Source organism: Drosophila miranda, chromosome 2 (genome assembly GCF_003369915.1).
Source record: "Drosophila miranda strain MSH22 chromosome 2, D.miranda_PacBio2.1, whole genome shotgun sequence".
NCBI classification, from domain to species: domain Eukaryota; kingdom Metazoa; phylum Arthropoda; class Insecta; order Diptera; family Drosophilidae; genus Drosophila; species Drosophila miranda.
Window position 1 is genome coordinate 23,141,979 of NC_046675.1, and position 20,893 is coordinate 23,162,871.

The 20,893-nt window shown below is 37.7% G+C and overlaps 1 protein-coding gene across 6 annotated transcripts in view; it reads left to right on the forward strand.

Moving 5' to 3' along the window:
* Positions 1-20,893, forward strand: part of LOC108155053 (protein gar2) — a 110,009-nt gene that overhangs the window by 1,879 nt on the left and 87,237 nt on the right. For 5 of the 6 annotated variants that reach the window (XM_017285634.2, XM_033389461.1, XM_033389462.1 and 2 more), the window contains exon 2: positions 1,704-2,248. In XM_017285634.2, coding sequence (XP_017141123.1) covers positions 2,142-2,248 — 107 coding nt within the window. In that variant the 5' untranslated portion in view covers positions 1,704-2,141. Of the gene's footprint in view, positions 1-478; positions 568-1,703; positions 2,249-20,893 lie in introns of those variants that run through there. The other variant, XM_017285633.2, reaches the window with a different exon arrangement.

Below are 20,893 nucleotides of genomic sequence, written 5' to 3' on the forward strand. Positions count from 1 at the left end.
AGATAAACAAAGAAAGCTAAGTAAATGGGGAGAACAAAGCGCGCTATAAAGACGGTCTGGGCTGGGCTAGCCCATAGGCCTATTGTTTTGGGGGAAACTGCATGAAACTGCACATCGGAAATGATTATAGGCAAGACGTCAGGGGGAAGGTGGTGCGGTAGGGTGTCTGTGCCTTCGTCATTAACTGACTCACGATGCACATGGCCGCATGTTGCATACAAGGAAGGCACTCAACAGACCCCCACTACTACCCTGCAAACAGCAAAGCTGTCCTGTCAGAAAGAGAGAGCAAGAAACAACTCTGCGCAAGGCAGGGTGTATTTATTCAGGGTGAGGCGCTTCCGGTTAAGTTGACACACAGAGAGGCAGCAGTGAGAGAATTTTTCTCTAGTCTTACCCGAGTTTCTACATACCTTGCAGCGAAGTGCTCTCTTTGCCTGACATCCGCCGCTCAGCCGCTCCTTTCCTTTCATTCCAAAAAACTTCCTTGTACCGTGCACATTCCTTTCTCGTCATCGTTTCGTCGTGGTTCAGACTAACCGTAATCGCGTCGTTTCTTTTGAGCTTGTAAGCATGAGGGAGTGTGAGTGACGTGACTCAACAAGAGACGCACCAACGACTGTATGGAGAAGCTGTACACACACACACACACCCACACACGAACAGTCATATCCATACAACTGCGGCGAATTCAATGACGTCGCAAAAACTGTTGTTGTGCGTTTTATGTGTATGTGTGTGTGTGTGTGTTTAATGCGTGTGCTTTTGGGCAACGAGCAAATCGATTTAATTTATAAAAAATTAATACAAAAACCGGGCAGAGCGATACTAGTATTCGCCCGTAAAAACTATCAGAACTCGAGTGTTTTCGTTTTTTTTTTTTTTGGCTGCGGTATACGATTTTAATTAAAAGCTGTATGTGAATTTTGATGAAACCGCAATGCTAGCAGCAGCAGCAGCAAAAGCAACAAAATTTTATCAACATTTTAAGAGCGAAGAGCAAAAGAGAAGCAGCATCAGACGCGGCTGTGTGTGTGTTTGCCTGTCCGTGTGCGTGTGTGCGTGTGTATGTGTTGAAAAAGCCGGCAATCAATGCCAAAAGCCATTCAACATTGAGAGCGGGACAAAAACAACAAGAACCAAAAAAACAAAAGCAAAAGCAAAGCAAAGTAGAATGAAAGTAAAAGCATTAATGAAGAAACAAAACGAAACCCAAGCAAAAACAACAACAAAAATTCCAATAAGAAGAAGCAGAGCAACAAAAAAAAACAACACACAAATATTAAAAATATTAAGAATATTGTTAATAATAGGCAAATAGACATGGAGAAACAAGAAATTGTTATAAATTTAATAGGAACAATTTTGCGGAATTGGAGAGCTCTTCCAATAATCCCTCTAAATATAGAGCAATACCGACAAAATTAATTTAAGATATCTTTTATAACAATAAATACTTTTAAATTCGTTTAACGATTAAATTTTGAAATCAAATTATTATTTTAAATGTGTAATAATACTTTATAATCAAACATAGAGACAGAAACACTAAAACAGAACACCCGTTGGTAAAATCATTCAATTATCAATAAAAACAAGAAACAAATAACGCTTGAATAATTATTAAAATTCAAACGACATAAAATTTAATTTATATTATAATCAATTTTAGTAATTACTATTTCTAAATTTCTATCTTTTAGAAATAACCAAACGTTGACAGCAATATTCTTCAAAAAAGAAACACGGAGATTGCTAAAATTGTTGGTGTTTTAAAAATGAGCATAACTTAAACAAAAGAAGAAACCAGTGCGCATAAATAAAACAAAAAGTTGTAAAAATTCTTGAATAAATAGTTGAATCAAACTTCAACCAAAAAAGTGAAAGAGAAAGAATAGAGAGAGTTAAGAACGAAAAATCAACCCAAAAAGTGTTTACGAATCAAGTGATTTTTCTTTCGGCGTGCATTGGTATAAATAAAAGGCAGCAAAATTTACTACAACGTCGCTTTTGGCAGCGCCAACTCCAGCATCCACCCCCCCAGCGGCACATCCACCACCACCGGGAGTACCTTCCAGTACCAGTACCAGCATCAGCAACACCACCACCCCCCAAGCAGCAGCAGCAGCAGCGGCAGAAGAATGCTCTTTGAGAATCCAGCGGTTGCGGCCAAGTTGCCGTTTCCATACAATGTGCCGCCGCCTCTCCAGGCGGCAGCAGCAGCAGCGGCAGCTGTGCCAAATTTAAGGTAAGTTGGCAGTCCTTTTGCTTTGCACTCTTTATCGCTCCACAAGTTCCACGCTCCACTCTCTATCGGGTTCTTGCTCTTGCTCTCCCTTTTAAAGCATAAAGATGGGGATGGAGAGGGGAAGCATAAAAATAAGAACTCTCTCCATGTTGTTGATGCCCGTCTCAAGGCCATTAAAGGCGTTAATGCGCTTTGAGGTTTCGTATACCCGTTGTAAATACACGGGGAGCACTAGGGTATGTTGTCTTCAAGAGGGTTTGTGTAACCGCAAAAAAAAATATGGAGTATTCCATAAAATAATTTTTATTTTTACCTTGTATTATAAAAATAATAAAAAAGGATTTATTTCTGATTTTAATAATATAAATCAAAAATTAATATTTATTTCATAAAGTGTATTATAACAAATATAATCCTTATGATCCCCGAAATTTTCTGGTAACAATAGAAATAAGGATATCTAGATATCATATTTGAAAAATATGTGTCTGCCACATATCCATGTAGTAATATTATATGTAAATCTATGAGCTGTTCATCGACAAAAATATTAAGAAAATCCTATTACCATTTATGATAATATTTATATTGCTAAAACCTCTATTGAATTCCCATCTCAGTGCTCATGCAATCCTTTAGAGAGTATCCCTTATCCCACACTCCGAATTCCCCTACTAAGTTAAGGTGTTGCTATTTGTTTTTCATGGGTCTGTGGCCGTCCTGTCCGGTCGCCTTCTTCTCACACAACTTTTCCTCAGTGGCATATTTATGAAAATTGTTTTGCTCTTTGGCTGCTTTTTAAATTTTTCATCAGCCACTCAGCGGAGTCTCAGTTTTCAGTCTCTGAGTCGCTCCCTCTGTCTGGGCGGGGAAGAAATGTGCTAACCTATAATTCTTATAAGTTGCTGTTCGTAAATTGCATTCATTTATTAGATGAGATTGAGGGCGAGGTTTACTGTGCAAGTTGTCGTATTAATATTCCGTTTGGGGCGGGGAAAACCGGAAGCCTGGACCGGTGTGGTAATACGGTTGATTATGGATTTCAAAGGGCATATTTTTGCAAGGGAAATTCTGAGAGACTCTTGATGAAAGTAAAACATAAATAAAAGCAATATCAAAAGAATATATAAACACTGCAGAGTGTGTTATTCTTATCCGGAATACACAGACACAAATTAATATAAATTGACATTCTCCAGCTTGAAATTTGCATAATCTTTTCCCATTATAAGCCATAACAGTTATAACAAATGATTGTAGGCTTTCCGTAAGATTATTAATGCCCTGCATTTGCCTCAAGTGACGGTCCCATAATAAACCATTTTTTGTAGGGCCAAAAAAGTGAGAGTAAAATCGTATTTGCGACTTGCTTTACTTTTGGTATTAAATAACGATCGTCTGGCGCCATGCAATTAAGAGTTTACGCTTTTATCATTATTTTTTCTCTTCTTTGGGTTTGTCTTACCAATTAGCATTTTATTTATTGTTTCATAATTTTTTCGTTTGGCATGTGGCATACTTTGGTCAGGCTTTAAATTAAAACTATAAAAAAATGTGATAGATACGTATACATACGTTTATCACAGGCACTATCTGAGGCAGACACTTTTTATTTTGGCTTGGGAATCGATAAATGTTCATATGTATATTATAAATATATTATCTAGATAAAAGGAACAGAATGACACAGTTTTTGTGGTTGAAAAGGGACCAAGGGAAAAAATCCCAAAAAATTTTGGTTTTGTCACATGCTTGGGATAAGAAAATGTGGATGGAATTGTGGGTTAGTTCCTGTCTGAAAGGATGGATTTTGTAGTGATTTCTATACCTTGTTACACTTAACAAAAGGTACAAAGCTTAACAAAACAAAACGTACTTTATTTATATACATATAATTATGCATCTTTTATCTATAAAACCCACTGAATTGACATTCAAATTGAAAGGCCAAAAGACCTCTAAAAACCCCTCATCCAATCCATTGTGTATTCAAAAATTACATAACTTTTCTCTTCCGTCAAATATCGTATTACTGGGAATAACAACAATTTATTTTTAAATCTCAAAATGGCCAAAAAAAGATTCGGAAACACACAGATTAAAAAAATGATCATCATGACACTTGACGCAGAACAAAAACAAAAAAAAACTACTTGAAAAGCCAAAAGGCGTTGCGGAAGCGCAGAAAAAGCTAAAGGAAAAAATACATACGAAAAAGCCAAAAGGAAAATCTCTCATCGATGTTCGAGGGCATTGACTAAGCGTTGATTGGATTTAAAGTGACAGTAATAAATGACAACAAAGGCATGTTTCATTTATAAATACCAAAAAAATATGGAAAAAAAATGCATGAAATATGTAGTCTGTGAGACGAATTTTTTATACCTTTAAAAAAGATTATTCAAGTATTTATAAAGATGGGACTACTAAGCTAATATGATTTTTAGGAAATGGAAATATGAAAACTAAACTATCCGATCTAGATAGGTTTGTACAGAAATATTGGAATGGTTATATGTGTGTCTTGAGATAATACAAAATTCTTTCGATCGATATACATAGCTCTTATTTATGGTTCTATGGTTCTACGATATATATCCTCCTGATCTAACCTGATTCTTATGTCGTGTTCATAGGAAGTACGAATTAAATCACATGACATGGAGATTATGTATCATGAAAAAATAACAATGGCAGTATCGACTGAAGATATCATGCCCTAATAAATGCAGTACTAAATGTTACAAACAGCTCCACCAAAATTAGGCTACTCTCAGAAAAAAAAAGAGTATGTCATCTCTGCCAGATACTAAGAAAACAGTGCTCCTGGGTCTGGGCTGACTGAACTTGCACTAGAGATGATGATGATGGTCTGATGCCGATGCGGTTGCCGGCAGATGAGAGTGAGGATGGATGGGATGGGATTCGTGGGAGACGCTAGACCCAAAGACGTGCTAAATAAACAGACATCGTCGCCACATTTTCAGAGTTTGACACAGTGACAGGCCAAACAAATAGCAGACCAACAGCAGCAGCAGCAGAACAGGAGGAACTGTGCGACCAGAGTCTCTATAGAAATAGAAACAGAACCAAACTCTCATCTAATTTCATTTTGTTTTTCTGTGTTTTTTCCTTAGCAAGCAAATATTTTTCTTTGCCTCCTCATTTGGCAGAGTCTTCGGTTCGTGTTGTTCTCGGTTGTTGTTCTCTGATGCCAGTCTGCACTGTAATATGAGGCATTGAAAAATATTTGAATTCTTGACTCTTGTGTCTCTTCGGTTCTTGCCTCTTGTTGTTTGCCTCTAGGTTCTTCTGGGTTAATTGTGCGTTGGTTTAAATGCATTTAGTGCAGTCGTAATTAGCCAAATTGTTAACTTAATTATTTTTGGGACACATCTTATGCATAGTTTGGCTTCACGAATGGCGGATCTGTGCTGTTTATGATGGAATAATGTGCTATGAAATATGTGATGGTTATTTGTCGAAATCAGTCTGACAAAAAGTTATTAAATGAAAACTATTTTCAATGTGAACCAGCCATCATTTCGTTTCGTTTATTCATCTTCGCGACATTATTATTATTTTATTTTATTTTCTTATGATTGAAATTTCGAATAATTTTTAGTAGAAGAATAACAGAATTTTCAGTCAAAGTATTCCTGAGAATTCATTTAAAATAATGAAATTCGCTTGTGGAATTTTTTTTCAATCAATCAAGTATATTTTCAGCTACTGAACAGCTGATTTCAGCTACTCCCTGCACTGTTGCAAATCTCTCTTATAATGCCGTACCGAACAGTTGTGGAGCTGTCATTGAACGAAAACGTACGGCTCAGAGGTAGAGGTTCCGCCTTAATTAGTCAAGCCCCAAGTCGATCATTCGAGTCACTTGTTTATGCAGCAGAGAGTCGGATAAATAAGCATCAGACAGCAATTATATATATTTTATTTGCTGCACTGCTTGCATATTAATCGAGGCAAGCACCGAGTCTCCTGGCCCCCTGTTCCCTGCCTTCCTGGCCATGTAATTTGTATCTTTATCTCGAAATAAGCTGACATACGTGGTCGTTCGGTTAGTCGCCAGGCAGGTAACTTGACCGACCTTCCTTCCTACTTGAGATGCTTTATAGTATCACAATTTTATGCTGAATTGTCTAGAGTATGTATATAGAAATGAAAACCTCAATCTCTCAAGCCTTTCACGCTTTCCTTGTTCTGTCTCTCTGGGTTATTTAGATGCTACCTACAAAATTTTACTTTTCACTCTCCTGGTAGTGTTTTTAGCGCATTTCAAATATGTTTTTCTTTTCTTTTTGGCAAGTTTTACATTGAATTTCCACCTCTAATGCTGGCTGGTGCTGCTGCTGTGTGATTATTCATAAGAATTCTCTCGCAGACTGCTGTGCGGTGTGCCGGGGCGTTTTGAGTGACAGCTACAACGGCTGTCTGTACTTCTCTTATTAAGGTAGCACCGATAGTGGAGCACCACCCACATAAGATATTTATTTAACTGCGAATCCAAGAGCTCCCTACTCGACTACTTACTTAAGTTGATTAAATCTTGTTCGCTTTCGGTGGAGCTTTGAGGTAGAACATTTCTAGTTTTGGATCGTTCTCTCTTATTGTTTTTCTTGGGATATAATTTATCATTGTACATTGCTTGGCGGAACTTTCTTTGAAGGTTTCTTTTATTCTTTCTGTTGGTTGTTTTTTGTACTTTAAAGAACGTTTTAGGCAGTATTTTTCTGGGGTATAAGATGAGTTCCATTAGCATATTCACAGTCGTGGATGGTGTGGGCCTTTTTAGACATTTCATCCCAAAATATGCCAAAAATAGTCCTTGGTCGTATCATTCGAAACGATTGTATCCGTTCACTTATGGAAAACTGTTACAGAAAATCAACATCATTCAACGGTAATGCTTTTGAGAAACATGATTATAAAACTATTTTTTTAATTGTATTAATCTGTAATCTGCATCTAGTGGATACTTTAGAGCTTATTTCGTTGGATTCATCCCACTCTTACTCTCAATAAAATCCTGCCAGCATAAAAAGTACAATTAAGTGAGTTTTCGCGAAATACTTATAACGTTTTTTACTGATTCCATGACTGTCTTCTCTTTGAGAGTACTCTCGCGTGTGCTCATTATCCGCGCGACCCATATCTCATTTGTCTACCCACACACACACACACAGGCACGCAAGAAAGGTGCGTGCTATAGCGGTAAGTCGGCGACTCAATTGTTCTCACATGTTCGGGCCTCAGCAGCAAATTGACCAGCCCAGCCAGAAATTGAACAAACGGAATGGACATCTCATCTCTCATTTTGATTGGGAATGACATGCCAAAAAATAAAAAAAAGTAGCAAAAAAACAAAATGTGCTGGTAAAAGTTTCTGTTCAACAAAAAAGCAGCTTAAAAGTTCTTTGACTTTTACAGATATGTACATACATATATAGATAGTGTCTGTCGTATCTATAGATACATACATCAAAAATGTTGGCCCTATTTCGGGGCTCATTGTTACGTGTTTTTCGAGTGTCGGTCGTGTCCGTCTGGTCTGCAGCTTGAGCTTTGGAGTTAGCTCATTATTTGGATAATGTTTGAAAATTCATCTGTGGAAATTGAAGTTGAGGTTTCTTTCAATTGGATCGCATACTTATTCATTCAACACGAGATATAGTATGTGGCAACATCTGCGCTGCACTTCACTCCATTTCAGACGCAGCTTCAGCTCCACTGCACATATTCCATATAAAATTGAGCATGAATAGTGTTTCTCGGAATACCGATGGATGTACATGGAGGGGTGTGGATGCGCACCCACGCATTGCAGTTGTTGGTGAAATTAAGCATCGCAATTGCTGTCGTGTGAGGAGCAAAGCTCGTAGATGAATTGAAGATCAAGAGATAAGACACTTGAGAGGAAAAGTGCAACAGCAAAATTGTACATTATTCATATTTCGTGATAATAATAAAATAAAGCAATTTCCAATGTCTGAAACGGACGTTTGGAATTCTGTGTCACAAATGGATCTTCAACAGCTTCATTCCAGAAAAGTTGGTGGCCTTTCCTCCATGTGTGTGTTTTTTAGTTTTTTTCCTGCAGATAAAATTGTAAAAGTTGCCGAGTTTGCTTTTACTGTCAAGCGAATGGCTGGCTGTGTGGCAGCATTTTCCTATATGCGGTCGGCAACTTTTTGAGCATTTTTCCTGCCTGCTGTCTCTTCCATGAAGTTGTGGGATGGGGGGGATGTGGGCGTATTTCAATTATTTGCACGAATTGCAATCCAGAAAAAAGGGGGAGGCTGGGAGGAGTCGAGCTGCGTGTGTGTTTTTTTTCCCGTTTAATTGAAATGCCAGCTCAAGCCCGGGGATCGCTCCCTGAAGTTGAAAGCTTTCGCGCAAATATTTTACCCAAGATTAGAGATACAGATACACAGATAGTGCATTCGATTCTGGATGTGCGTGTGTGTGCGTATCTGCGATATTTTGAAAGCTTTTCGATAAACATATAAACTGTTGACGTTTGTTATCAACATTTAAATGCCTAATGAGTTGCATGTGATTTGATGGATACATTTCCAAACGGAACACTGAAGTCCCCCATAAGCACGTAAATCTTTCCCGACTTTGATTTGATTTTAGCTCCAACCTTCATATCGAATGAATATATTTTCCTACTACTCTTTCACTGCGTATAGAAATGCATCTCATGGATATGTAGATACTTCAAAAGTCTACACTCAATTACAGCCATACAGAAGCTGCCTCAAGAAAAATCCATATGCAAATTCTTGTAGGGCTATGCTGCAGAAAAAAGAAAATCTTCTCTTGCCTGTTATTTGCCATATGAATGGAGGGAAATTGCATTTTCTCAAGTGCAGGGCCGCATTAAATTATGCACATACGAAGGGAAACGGGAACGGAGGGCGGGCGCCTTTCTCTTTGATATGAAAAATTGCATACGAAAAAAATGTACATAAGTGCATGACATTCTCAAGATTTCTAGCGCCAGAGCGAAACAGGGCGGAACCGAAACGAAAAGAAAATGAAATTGTGGGAATAAGCAGAAATGAAAATGAAATTTATGGAAATTATAAATACAAAATAATTTAATAAAATAAATAAGAAAAAATTAAATAAAGAAAAGAAAATATAAATAATCATTTAATTTATGTAAATAAATAAAAAGATAGTGAAACAGTGTAGAAACGAAAATAAAATTGTGGGGTAAACAGAAAATTAAAGTTGTGGAAATATTAGAATACATAAATCAAAAATAATAAAAAAAAAAGATTTCTTAAACAATAATTATTTGTAATGATTGAACGCAATAATCCACCGTACGGTACCATAAATTATATGCAATTATTTTCAGATATCTTACCTTGATGGTTGGCCAACCATAACATCTGTCATTCATTCCCACAGTAGTGGTATATTCCTTTAATTGCATGTAGAACACATGCATTAGATATTTGTCCCACATTTTCTTGATCAATTACAATCAATTTCCTTCCCATTTTCCAATCGCCCTCTCATTTTTGTATTTTTTATCTGGGTCAATCTTAGACTAGTATTTGTCGGCCCACCGCATGTCGCCGTCAATTTTGTTAAATGTTTTTTTTTTATTCAGAGAAATTTTGATATGAAAGCAAATTTAGCGACACAGAATATTTAAAATATTTTTGTGATGTTTGTGATGTGCCAAAACAAATCGAACGAGCGAATTGTTGGATGTATGAAATATTTGCATAAATTGTGTAAAATATGTTGGTTTTTGGTTTATTTTTCAGCTACAAAATAAATAAATAATCAAATAAACTGAAGGTTTGATGAAGCCATCATTCGAGCGAACTCCCCCTATTGATACAATATCTATACAATATCTCAACCCCCCGCATAACTATCTCAAGACACAAGTAATGAGCGTCTCATTAAGAGCAGTTTTTTGTGGTGGCTCGCGGTAGCTGTAGATGAATAAGTTTGGCCCATTGCGCATTTGGTTCATTAACCTCTCCAAGCTACCAACTACAACTACAACTACAACTTCAATTGTTGTTCATTTTTTGCGCTGCTGCTGCCTGCCTGCTTGGGAGTTCATTGTTGTGGCCAAGAAAGCCGGCCGCGAGTTGGCCTAACAAAATGCTTATAAAAGAGAAGCGAAAAGAAAAAAAAATAACAAAATGGTTTGCTACTACCCATGGCCTGATATGCCAATTAAAGTGCGACCAGCTCGGCCCGAACCCCACAGAGTCGGGGGAGCAGCGTCTCTTGTTGGGGGCGTGTGCTTTCTCCTGAACAAGCTGCTGGTTAGCCCCGTACGGGGACCTCTTTGTTAGCCTGGTTTACGGGCTAATGCCAAACAATTATTTAAAATTAGCTGCCATAAAAAAGAAATCTTGCTTCTGAAAGTAAAGTCTTGGCAGTAGGAGCTCCTTGGATAAAGTTTTCCCGGGGCTGCTAGAATAAAAGTGCTCGAAGAAAATTTTGTTTATTGAGTAACTGAAGAGAACGTTATTGTGGAAGTTTATAGAAAAACTCAGGCGATGAAATAAAAACATAGAAGTATCTGAGTTTATAGAAGATTAAATATTTTAAAAATTAACATTTCGGATAAAAAAAGAATGAATAAATCAACTTGGGAGTGTACTTTCAGTAAATAGATGAATATATTTCAGAGAATTCTTGTCTTCCTTAGGTATTTTCTCCTGTAATCCGAACAGCGTATCATTTTTATGAGATACAGAACTCTTGAAATATTTTTTGTAGTAGTTTCTACTGGTTTCTGCATTTCCTGATAGCCTTCCCACATCAAATGGTAACTGTGACAGAACGATTTCGAATAATTAATGCCAAGAGCACATCAAACGTACACTCAGAGAAAAACGGCATGTACAAAGTGAAGTAAGAAAATAATTAAATTAAATGGAATTCACTCCGCTTTAAATATAAATGTATTGAAAAGTATTTTTAATGTAAATATAAAAATAAATAGAAAATATATAATTTGTGGGAAATATTTGGCATTTAAATATGAAATATATTTATTTTAAGTACGAAATATATTTATTTTAAATATAAACTAAATCAAACTTTCTAAAATGTTCAAAAAGCTCAAGTATTTTCACATTAATGTCAAAATCTAGGTGAAAGCCCTTTTTTTTTTTTTTTTACAATTTAAACTCTCGGTGCAAATATATTGCTATAAATTTCTCAATTCACATGACTGTTTTCTCTGAGTGTACTGTATCTGAGCGTGATGTATGTGCTTTGACAGTATCTGCTTATTGGCATGCGTATCTATCGGTTACATTAGTGCGCACAGAAATATATTTCCAGTTTGTATCTACAATATATATTGTACAATATATATATTTATCATAAGTCAGAGCGAGTTCGTCTGCTGCTGCGAATGGATGGAGGAATTTATATTATCGATGGGTTATAAATTGAAGACAATGAAATCAATTGATTGGCATTTCTCAGACACCGATGGGGCGGCATCGCAGAGGAGGGTAGCAGCATTATTATTGTGCCTGGGCATATGGGTGCGCTGTGACCCCGTTCGTGTAGACATCAGATACGAAACTGCAGTCGATTCTAGGTGCCACAGACTCTGAAAAGAAAACTTATAATTACGCTTCGAAATATCTCAATTTTCAAGACCGGTTTTTGTGGTTTCTCCCTCTCTCTATCGGCGGTTGTCATGGCGATCAGATCTAAAATATCTACTCACAGCAGAAATCTACTTTACTTTGTTTCTCCTCTCAGACAGTCTTGGCTTTTATCGATCGTTTGTTGAACATTATTTATGATACACATTTAAATTGTTAATTTTTTGGCAAACATTTGTCCATTTTCCATTTGTCACCTACACTTTCAGATACGTATTTTTGTTTTTAATTTAGCTTGAACTTTCGCTTTGAATGTGGTGCTAAAAGTTGTGCAAAATGCTGTGTATATCTGCTATTTCAACAACATTTTATGGCATTTTACGTAAATAGTTTCTTGGCTCCTACACGTAACCTTTCTTTCATACAGATTTATTTGCTACCCGAAATGGTTTTTGGGTCTTTGATGCCAGCCGCCGATGCCGATGCCGCCGCCCGTCTGTGTGCGATAGATGCATGGCTGCAATTAGTTTGATGATGATAAATTTCATTTCATATCGTTTTCGTTTCAAGAACTGCCATCGATTGGGGGGCTTTGATTGGAAGCACAGAAAACGGATCAAGATCAAAAAGGGTAGAGGTTTTGATTTGTAGTTTGAATATGCCAGAAGCGTAATTAGTGATACGTGGATTACTGTTTTATGGAAACCTTGAACTATTTTTATTGCTAAGCCAAACAGTGACAGAGCGAGCCAGTATTAAAGAGATTTTGTAGCAGCTGCTAAAAGTCTTCTATCGTATTGCACACTTTTGTAGATACATAATTTACCTTACCAAAATGTTTCCATTTTCTGCTCATTCAAAAGTCTTTTCCATGACAGCATATCACTCAAACGAAACATGACGATTAGGCCACAAAACACAAGCACAGGGCCAATAGAAGATATGAAACCCCAGCAGAAATCAAGTAAAGAGACCTGAAATTGACATTTCTTGTTACATTTTGTGGGCCACAGAAAAAAAGAGTTGACTTGTTGGCATGTCAAATGCAATGAACCCCCAGAGTCCCAGCGGAATTTCTTTTCATTTTATAGATAATTTGTAATCAAATATCACGAAAGCAAGAGGGCCCATCCCAACCCATCAGAACTATCCAAGACTAGAACTCAATTTCGTTTTGGGCAAACAACAATAGCAGGGAGTACTTGTGGCAGAGCCCGAAGCATGGCTGGAAGTGAAGCTTCTCCTTTTGCACAATTTGAGTATCTAAATAGCCGTAAAATTGTGAAACATGCAATGCCAAAGGCCGCACAAATGCCCAGATCTTTGTGGGGCCCACAATCAGATGTGCTATGTATCTGTGAGATAGATAGACTTTACCCACTCCTTCCTGCCCTGCCCTGCACTGCCGCCTGCATGTCGTGCCGTGCCGCTTTTGCATGACAGTTGCACAATGTTCCGTTCTATCGTACATTTGCGGTTCTTGTCTGCAAATATCTACACTGCTGGCAGTGTGGGAACTCCGTTGGGATAATTATGGTTGGGAAAACTCTTAAGAAAGAAAAACGCTTACATTTGAGATGGGACTTCAATTGGTTTTCCATTTATTCCATAAATCAAACAAAATGCCAAGTTTTGCTGGCCAAAAACTTCAGAGAGTGTTTGTTTAAATCTCACGAAATAATTGGGCACATATTCATCATACATAAGAGTATGCTAAAATCAAATGACATTCTTTTTTGGCTTTCCTGGCAAATTGTATGCAAATATTTTGACAATTTTCACTTAAACTTTGACATTCCGGAGGAAACTTTCGGGCGAAGCACTTATGCTGCGCCGAAAATCTCAGCTCAGACACCATTATCTTGTATCTTGTATCGTGTTATAATATTTTTTCTGTTGCTGGCAACCGGATGCATAAATAAGTGACAAACCCCGAGATGTTGCTGCTGCTGCGGCCGGTGGTGGTGGTGTTTTTTTGTTTTTGTCGAATTTCCGGCATCAGTTTAAGAAAAAGAAATACGTGCAGAGCTGTTTTTCTTAGGTTTATATTATGATGTGTTTATTTATCGCCATTGGGCAATGCCGGTCGATTTTTAGCTTAACTCACGAAGGTTTTTATGTAAATTCAAATATTTTTGACCATGAAAAAAAATAGTGTGGGAGGAATTTTCATGGAAAATTCAAGAATAATAAAAATAGAAAAATAATATGTATTTATAAAAGTATAATAATTCAAATATGTATAATAATATTAAAAATACAAATAATAAAAATAATCATAATAAAGATTAGGAGTAGAAATATTAGGTGTCTATAAAATTAGTGTGGCTGCGCTTTGCAATAACTACAGCGATGGGCAGCACTCTGTTCGGAAGTAATCACACCGTTGGGCAGCACTGTTTAAGAGAAGAAAAAAATTAAAGCAGGAACTTTATTTACATCAAGAAGATATACTTCTATCTTACTCTCGCTCTATAACTTCTAATCCACACTGTGACAGAAATAAAGAGAAAGAAATAGAAAAACATAATGCAAAACTAAAAAAAAAAAATTCGATTAAAACAGAAAATTCTGTCAAACAATAAATGTATTGGAATGTATTCAAATAAAACTCCATTATATAGTAGTTATATTAATAATTAATTATAATCATATGAAAACGATCAAATTAATCTTTAAATCCTTTACTTTCATTAATAAAGATTGTGCAATCTCTTGCGAAACGAATCAAAAGTGACATTCTATTCTTTTGCGATAACAAACGATGGCAAATCGTTTGAAAGACAGCTCCAAGCATCCATCAAATCCGACAAAATATTCAACAATCGATTGCGTTCTGTGGGAAATCAATCGAGGAGTCCACTTAGCCATGGCCATATCATAATGGGGAATCTTCTTACCAACCAATCTTATGCAATCGTCGCCACTCGGCTGTGAGGAGAGATACAAACAGAAGAGAAACTGAGCAGAAAAAACACGGGCCCGAAAATATGCAGAAAGAACAGAGCGTTGGGGGAGTGGGAGAGTGGCGGGGGGCCAAAACCAGTTTTCAGTTTCCCTTCGAAATCGAAAAAAACAAAAGAACTTGGGACCGAAAAGTCTCTCGGAACGAGAGCGTTTTTCGATTGTTTCAGTGTTTTATTTTTTGGGTGTTTTCTGTGGATTTTGTCTTATTTGTTTCGCTTGAACGGAATCGGATTTATGAGGCACCGCGAGTGTGAAGCAGAATTTTATTTCATTGAATGCTTCTTGCACCATTGGCAGTCCACTGAATAAATATTGCCCAAGAATCAAACGATTTGGCCAACTTGTAAAATGGCGCAAAGACTGGCCAAAAAGATGTCGAGTGCAAAACGGCAAAATGGCAAATGCAATTAGTTCGGCTCCAATTCAGAAATTGGCAGGCCATTTGACAATTCTGCAGCAGGTGCTGGATGCCGACGATGATGATGATTCCGGCAAATATTTATTATTGATGACAATCATCTGTTGCCCCTCGCTGTATCTCCTGCCGCTAATTTGATGGAAACTCTAAATGGAAAATGACTAAAACGGAACATCGAATGAGTTTCACTTTCACATAATTGCCGCATCATTTTAGACATCTCGCTAACTCGTTTCGTTGCAGGATTGCTTTTTCGTTTTGTTTTTTTTTCCATGTGAAAGTGGAAATCTTTTCGTGCTATAATCCAGTTCGTGAATATGGAGCCTCGTGTCTTATTACCCCACAAAATGATGTGTAATTAACGGAAATGAAAAAGAGTACAGGCCTTTTAAGGCCTGGCATGGGGCATTGGGAGAACAATAGATGGATGGCTTTCAAGGTGGGAATTTTTAGAAGAACAGAGAAGAAAAGAGAAAATTCAAAAAAATTTTATGGAGATTGTAATTTCTTTTGTGGGATGAGGTCTAAAAGGGAAATTTCATTTTGAAAGATGGAAGTGAATCTTGAATCACTTTGTGATTTCTGTTCGAGTTATTTTATTTATTATACTTATGGGAAACTCTACGAATGTGCCCCTAGTGGGTCCAAGGTAAGCACTGGTTAAGGTTGAGTTCCTTTAACAAAGTATAGAAGGGAAATGTTTCGATATTGATACTTTTAGGCTGTATATCCATACCCTTTGCTGATGTAGACGTAAACATTTTCTCTTCTGGCATACCCACCCCCGAGGATTCAGTTTACAAAGCACTTATCAGACTGCCCCCCCAGTAAACAATGATATCTCATGGATATCTCATGGATAGAGATATCCAATTTCAGTGCGGCCAAGCCATTGCAGATTATACAATCGACGTTTATTTGTTTGTTTAATTTCTCTGGTTCCATCTTCTGCCGCAGAGATTTATTGTATCCTCTTCGGTAATCAAAATTTGATGCCTCCTTCAGAGAGGAGTGTAGCCTCTGCAGCCGCTTCTCTGCATCTTTGAGAGATCCGGTCCAGTCAACGACCTTCAATTTGGTCGCTAGAGGAGGGGAGGCAAATGACAATCCATCCACAATCCACAATAGCCTGGTGGCTTGACTTTAATTATCTGGAGCTTGGCAAGAGGCCTCTGTGGGAGGCAGACCAGAGAACCCATTACCATTTCATTAACATAGACATAAAGCAAGCGCCTCCCTGGAGGGGGCCTCCGCCTCCGCCTCTTCCTCTTCCTCTCCCGACTGAAATGAAAACACGTGTTGCGACCATAAACAAAGAAATTGGTAAAAACAGAAAAAAAAATTGCCAAAAAGCGCGGCCTAGCGTGAAAGCCAAGCAACATCCAGGGACAGAAAAAGTGGGCAATGACTGTTTGCCTCTATATTGTAGGAGTACGTATAGATATACTCATGTATGTGTCTTTGTTGTTCCGATGAAATGTTTCTGTGGGTTTTTCATACGTTTTCTGTGGTAGAGTGTGGATCGACAAAACATTTTTGCTTTAAAGATGGTTATTGGATGGCCGCCTCTTGAAATGATTTTTAAAAATTAAATGCTGTCATGTATGGTAGAAATTGGCAAAGAATGGGAGTTGTTTGATCAATGCGGAAAAGCCTCTCCAGCTGCTAATTGACAAAGGTTGTACTATATTGAATGTAAAAGCATTTTATTCCCTTCAATCGCTTAAACAATTCAGTTCCGGATAGTTTTAATTAACACGAGATTGCCAACAGATTATAATCGTGAACGCCGGAAGGGTGGTATTACACATATGAAAGGTTCCTTTATTGGAATATATTCCTTCAATGTAAATCTGAAAATTAAATTTACCATGGGAACTTAAGCCATGAGACATGTATAAACCTTTATAGAGAAATAGAGAATGAGATTTTCTTTAAATACTTGGATAAAACAGCTTTCAGTTCTTTTCCCACCAAATTCTTAGGAATCTCTGATATCTGTTTTATATCTGGAGCGTTTTCTGGATATAGCACTCCTTCTTCAGTTTCGAACTTGTGATTGCATTGCAAACATACATAGCGTGTACACAAGCGAACGCTACAAAAGCGAATGCCTAATTCCTGCAATTTGCTGCAGAAATCATTTTATGTAATCTTGCATTATAAATAAAGTACGTCCTACCTAATGAAAGGACATCTCTTGCAGGCTTAGTCCCTAAAGAGATTACCGTGACTCTCCTTAGATGTCACGAGTATACAGATTTTAATAGGTCAAAGAATGTGCTTCGGGGGCTTATGGCTTTTCTATGATTTTGCCCTTTTGCACCTATTACATTTTCTGCCTTTATAGCATTATCTCTCTCGCTCTCTCTCAATCTCCCACCCACCTTTCTCTTTCTCTATAACTGTGTGAATTTCCCGTAAAAAAAACACACTCACACATTTTCATGGGAAATTACGTGCTGCCATCGCTGTCTCGCTATCCTTTTGCTTTGACAATTTCCGACATATCGACAGTTGCATCCCACTCCACACTTCCTCTCAATCCTCATACCAACACTCACTCTCACCCCCACTCCCCATCCTCCCCTGCTCGTCCATAGAGGGAGTGTGAATAAAATGTAATCCGGCAACTGCGTGCGGTAATCTAACAGAAAACAAAAACGGCGCAAAAAAATAGAGAGAAAAAAATACTGCTACTCCGTAGATGAGGAAAACCCGTCTCCAACTTATAACCGAATGGTGGCCCCAAGCCCCAAGCTCCATCTGACCCCAGACCGCCCCTCCATCCTCCTACACCGCTCGGCCCACTCCTTTTCTTTGTCCCTTCCGCCCCGTCTCCCCGTTCTGTGCGAAGTGGAGTGGCCCCACAGCTGTGTTGATTTTCATTTTCAGCGGGCCCCAGTCGCTGAATGGGCGTGCCGCCGCCCCCCGTTTTTCGCATTGATTGCGTTACAATTTCAGGTTTTCTGGTTTCTGCTATTTGCCGCCAGTCTACTTCTACTTTTCGAATACCCTTTATCAGAAAGAGAGTACTGCCGTTTTTATATGTTGGTCAAGTTTTTCTTTCTTTCTTTGTATAGGATCTTGGGAATTGGGAATGTAAGCTAAATAAATCGTATAGGAAGGATGCAAAGTAACGACTGCTTATATATCCTTTCTCTCTGATTTCCAGTCCGTTTTAAGCCCCACCTTGTGCCTTTCCATGGAAGCCAAGAGATCTTTCAATTGCTTTCAGTAGTAGGAAAGAGCACAAAGCTTTCCGAGATAGTTCGACGTTCACACGTTAACGGAAATTTGATGCCCACCTTTAATGAAACAAATGTTTTTCTATTTAAAAGGAGTACAATTTTCCGACGAAAAAATGACACTTGTTACCTTTCGCTTTCGGGAAACAATCGACAGCCTACGTGCTTCTCTCTGTAAGCGTTATCCGATCAGTATGATATTCTCTAGATACATACATACTGAATGGTTTTAAAGATGACTAAGATGCGTAACGCCCATTTATATATATATTTCCATGGTAACCGATTTTCTCAGCCTGGATTTTAAAAGTACCCCGATTGATACCATAGATATTACTCTAAAGGGAAGCTGCCAAAATAGAATCTTCTCATGATAGAAGGACTAAAGAAATCCTTGATCTTAAAGGGTATCTACAAATTCGAACCTTTTCTTGTATTTTTATGCTGCTGCTGTCTTTGGCTTTGGTTTTACTTTGCATTGAATTGCTTTTGCTTTTGTTTCACCGGCAGTGCCACAAAACGTGTCCGTTGGGTTGGTTGTTGCTGCTGTTGCCACTGCCATTGTGGCTCTGTTGTTGCCGTCGCTGTCTGTGCCACAGCGTTGGAGTTGATCTTTATCTGTATCTCCGGTCGGTCGCTGGCTTGCTGGTTGGAGGCCCCCTCGGATGTATATAGTAAAATGGTAACACGAATTGTTGGCTCAGCTCTTGGCTTGGCTTGGCTCTGGCTTGGCTTGGCTTGGCTCTGGGTTGGCTTTGGGTCTGGGTCTGGCTTTGGGTTAACCGGTTTCCAGTCTGGGTCTCTCTCCGTTTCGTTTCGTTTTCATTTCGATTTACGAGCGCAAAAATTAAAACCGAATGAGTAGTAGAGCAGCAACAAAAACACTGCCCTCGTTGTTATTGCTATTGTTTCTCCGGTCGATGCTTTTGGCATTAAGCCCCCACCACGCCACCACGCCACCACGCCACTCGCCCCTTCGGCAAAGCCCAGATTCAGAGTCAGAGATCTTGAAAAGCCCCCAACTCTGACGTACTACCTCTATGGGGCTCGTTCGATTTGGGTTTACAGATCAAATGCTTTCAGATCTACTATTAGTCCGGTATATTCTCTGGCATTCGTAATCTTTTTCCTTTTTCAATTGCTCCGAACGGGCGGGGGATTATATGCCCGTATAAATGGGAATCTGGTCTCTGTAAATGGTCGTCGGTTTATTATGATTATTGTTATTACTGTCGTTCGCATTGCCTTTATTTGGTGGAAAAAATAATGTCGCATTAAATAAATTATTGCACATCGTTCAAGCTTTTCGGGACGTCCATATGTACATTATATTTTTGTCTCTGAATAAACTGACTTTCATTTCCTGCAAAAATAAAAATACAGTTTCCAGTTGTTGGTTTTCTGTTTGTGTTTTCTGTTTCAGTGTTTTCAGTGCTTTCTGTGTTTTCTGTGTTTTCTGTGTGGGAGTTGTAAGAATTTGTTTATGGTTTCATAAACTTAAATGTGATTCGATTTTTGGTTGCGGCTTATTTTTCGCAGTGATTCATGTGAAAGTTTCGTTTCGGAAGCAGCTGTGTAATGTATCCGAGGAGAGTATGTTATATTTATAGGGATTGCATTTGAGGAGGGCATAATAAAGAGAAATACAGCTATTTTTAAATTAAATATTAATGTTTTAAATGAAATAATAGGGAAATTAAAGAAAATTTACTTTAATTATAATATAAATGTATTAAAAATTCTTTTTAAGACGTGTAGAGTATTGTAGGAGACTAATATTGACTATTCCGCTCATCCGAAAGTGATTATTGGTGCTATGGCCATATATTGTCCTCATAGTCATTTTAACCATTTAGCGTTATAATTAAAAAAAAAATTAAAATAAAAAGAATATATTTAATTTGTAGAAAATATATTTGATCTAAATATGAAAGTACCAGACTATACCACATACAAGATTATATACATACATTCTCTGGGCATTTTAAATTAATCAAAGAAAACAGTTTTTTATTCCTTCGTCTATCGATCTATCTATTCATCTGTTTCTCCAACTACTCAGACTACTATCTGTATTTCCATGTATTTCTTCATCTATAAGAGTGTCGATCTATCATTCTGCATATATCTGCATTACCCTTACATATATCTAACGGCAACACTCATTTAACTCAGCCTTTTCGATGTTTATCAAAAATAATAACCACTACAAACATTTATCCAAAGTTTAAGGACACTTTTCTGGTAGAAGTACTGGTACGCGTATCTCTGATAGCCTTCGTCTTCGTTTCTTAAGCCCCTGTCGAAAAGCATTTACAAAACCATTAGACACACCCGCACAAATAAATTCAAAATAAACACCAAAAACCCTGTCAACCTTCAGTGGGAA